This window comes from Procambarus clarkii, chromosome 13 (genome assembly GCF_040958095.1).
Source record: "Procambarus clarkii isolate CNS0578487 chromosome 13, FALCON_Pclarkii_2.0, whole genome shotgun sequence".
In the NCBI taxonomy this organism is placed as follows: domain Eukaryota; kingdom Metazoa; phylum Arthropoda; class Malacostraca; order Decapoda; family Cambaridae; genus Procambarus; species Procambarus clarkii.
The window spans coordinates 13606109-13607930 of NC_091162.1; the positions used below are offsets into that span (position 1 = coordinate 13606109).

A 1822-nucleotide genomic window follows, 5' to 3' on the forward strand; every position below is an offset into this window, starting at 1 on the left:
GCTCCCCTACCCTGTGTGTATGGTGCGTAGGGGCTGCCCTACCCTGTGTGTATGGTGCGTAGGGGCTGCCCTACCCTGTGTGTATGGTGCGTAGGGGCTGCCCTACCCTGTGTGTATGGTGCGTAGGGGCTGCCCTACCCTGTGTGTATGGTGCGTAGGGGCTGCCCTACCCTGTGTGTATGGTGCGTAGGGGCTGCCCTGTCGAGGGTGGTCAGGCGTCGCTAGGTGTAGGGGACGACGCCTGCCCTGCCGACGGTGGTCAGGCGTCGCTAGGTGTAGGGGACGACGCCTGCCCTGCCGACGGTGGTCAGGCGTCGCACCATCGGCAAGGGTGTTTAGTTTTACCGATTGACTCCTGGTTTGGTTTCCTTGTGCCTTCGACGCCCTTAACTCGGCAACATCAACAAAGCTTAAGTGTCTTAAGATTCAAGTGGTAAATATAAATCAATCAAACATGCGAGAGGACAGACATAGATGCGCTGACAGGCATAGACGCGCTGACAGGCATAGACGCGCTGACAGGCATAGACGCTCTGACAGACATAGACGCGCTGACAGGCATAGACGCGCTGACAGACATAGTCGCGCTGACAGGCATAGACGCGCTGACAGGCATAGACGCGCTGACAGACATAGTCGCGCTGACAGGCATAGACGCGCTGACAGGCATAGACGCGCTGACAGACATAGTCGCGCTGACAGGCATAGACGCGCTGACAGGCATAGACGCGCTGATAGACATAGACGCGCTGATAGACATAGTCGCGCTGACAGGCATAGACGCGCTGATAGACATAGACGCGCTGACAGGCATAGACGCGCTGACAGACATAGACGCGCTGACAGACATAGACGCGCTGACAGGCATAGACGCGCTGACAGGCATAGACGCATTGACAGACATAGACGCGCTGACAGGCATAGACGCGCTGACAGGCATAGACGCGCTGACAGGCATAGACGCACTGACAGACATAGACGCGCTGACAGGCATAGACGCGCTGACAGGCATAGACGCGCTGACAGGCATAGACGCGCTGACAGACATAGTCGCGCTGACAGGCATAGACGCGCTGACAGGCATAGACGCGCTGATAGACATAGACGCGCTGATAGACATAGTCGCGCTGACAGGCATAGACGCGCTGATAGACATAGACGCGCTGACAGGCATAGACGCGCTGACAGACATAGACGCGCTGACAGACATAGACGCGCTGACAGGCATAGACGCGCTGACAGGCATAGACGCATTGACAGACATAGACGCGCTGACAGGCATAGACGCGCTGACAGGCATAGACGCGCTGACAGGCATAGACGCGCTGACAGACATAGACGCGCTGACAGGCATAGACGCGCTGACAGGCATAGACGCATTGACAGACATAGACGCGCTGACAGGCATAGACGCGCTGACAGACATAGACGCGCTGACAGGCATAGACGCGCTGACAGACATAGACGCGCTGACATGCATAGACGCGCTGACAGGCATAGACGCGCTGACAGACATAGACGCTCTGACATAGACACTCTGACAGACATAGACACTCTGACAGACATAGACACACTGACAGGCATAGACACTCTGACAGGCATAGACACACTGACAGGCATAGACACTCTGACAGGCATAGACACTCTGACAGACAGACGCGCTGATAGACATTGACACACTGACAGACATAGACACACTGACAGACATAGACACACTGACAGGCATAGACACTCTGACAGACATAGACGCGCTGACAGACATAGACACTCTGACAGACAATGACGCGCTGACAGACATAGACACTCTGACAGACATTGACGC

At 56.1% G+C, this 1822-nt stretch overlaps 1 protein-coding gene across 1 annotated transcript; it reads right to left on the reverse strand.

The window, feature by feature from the left end:
• Positions 1–448: 448 nt before the first annotated feature.
• On the reverse strand, positions 449–1462 carry LOC138364345 (streptococcal hemagglutinin-like). The gene has a single exon (XM_069323951.1). It carries the CDS (start codon positions 1460–1462, stop codon positions 449–451), a length of 1014 nt encoding a protein of 337 aa, XP_069180052.1.
• Between the last annotated feature and the right edge of the window lie 360 nt (positions 1463–1822).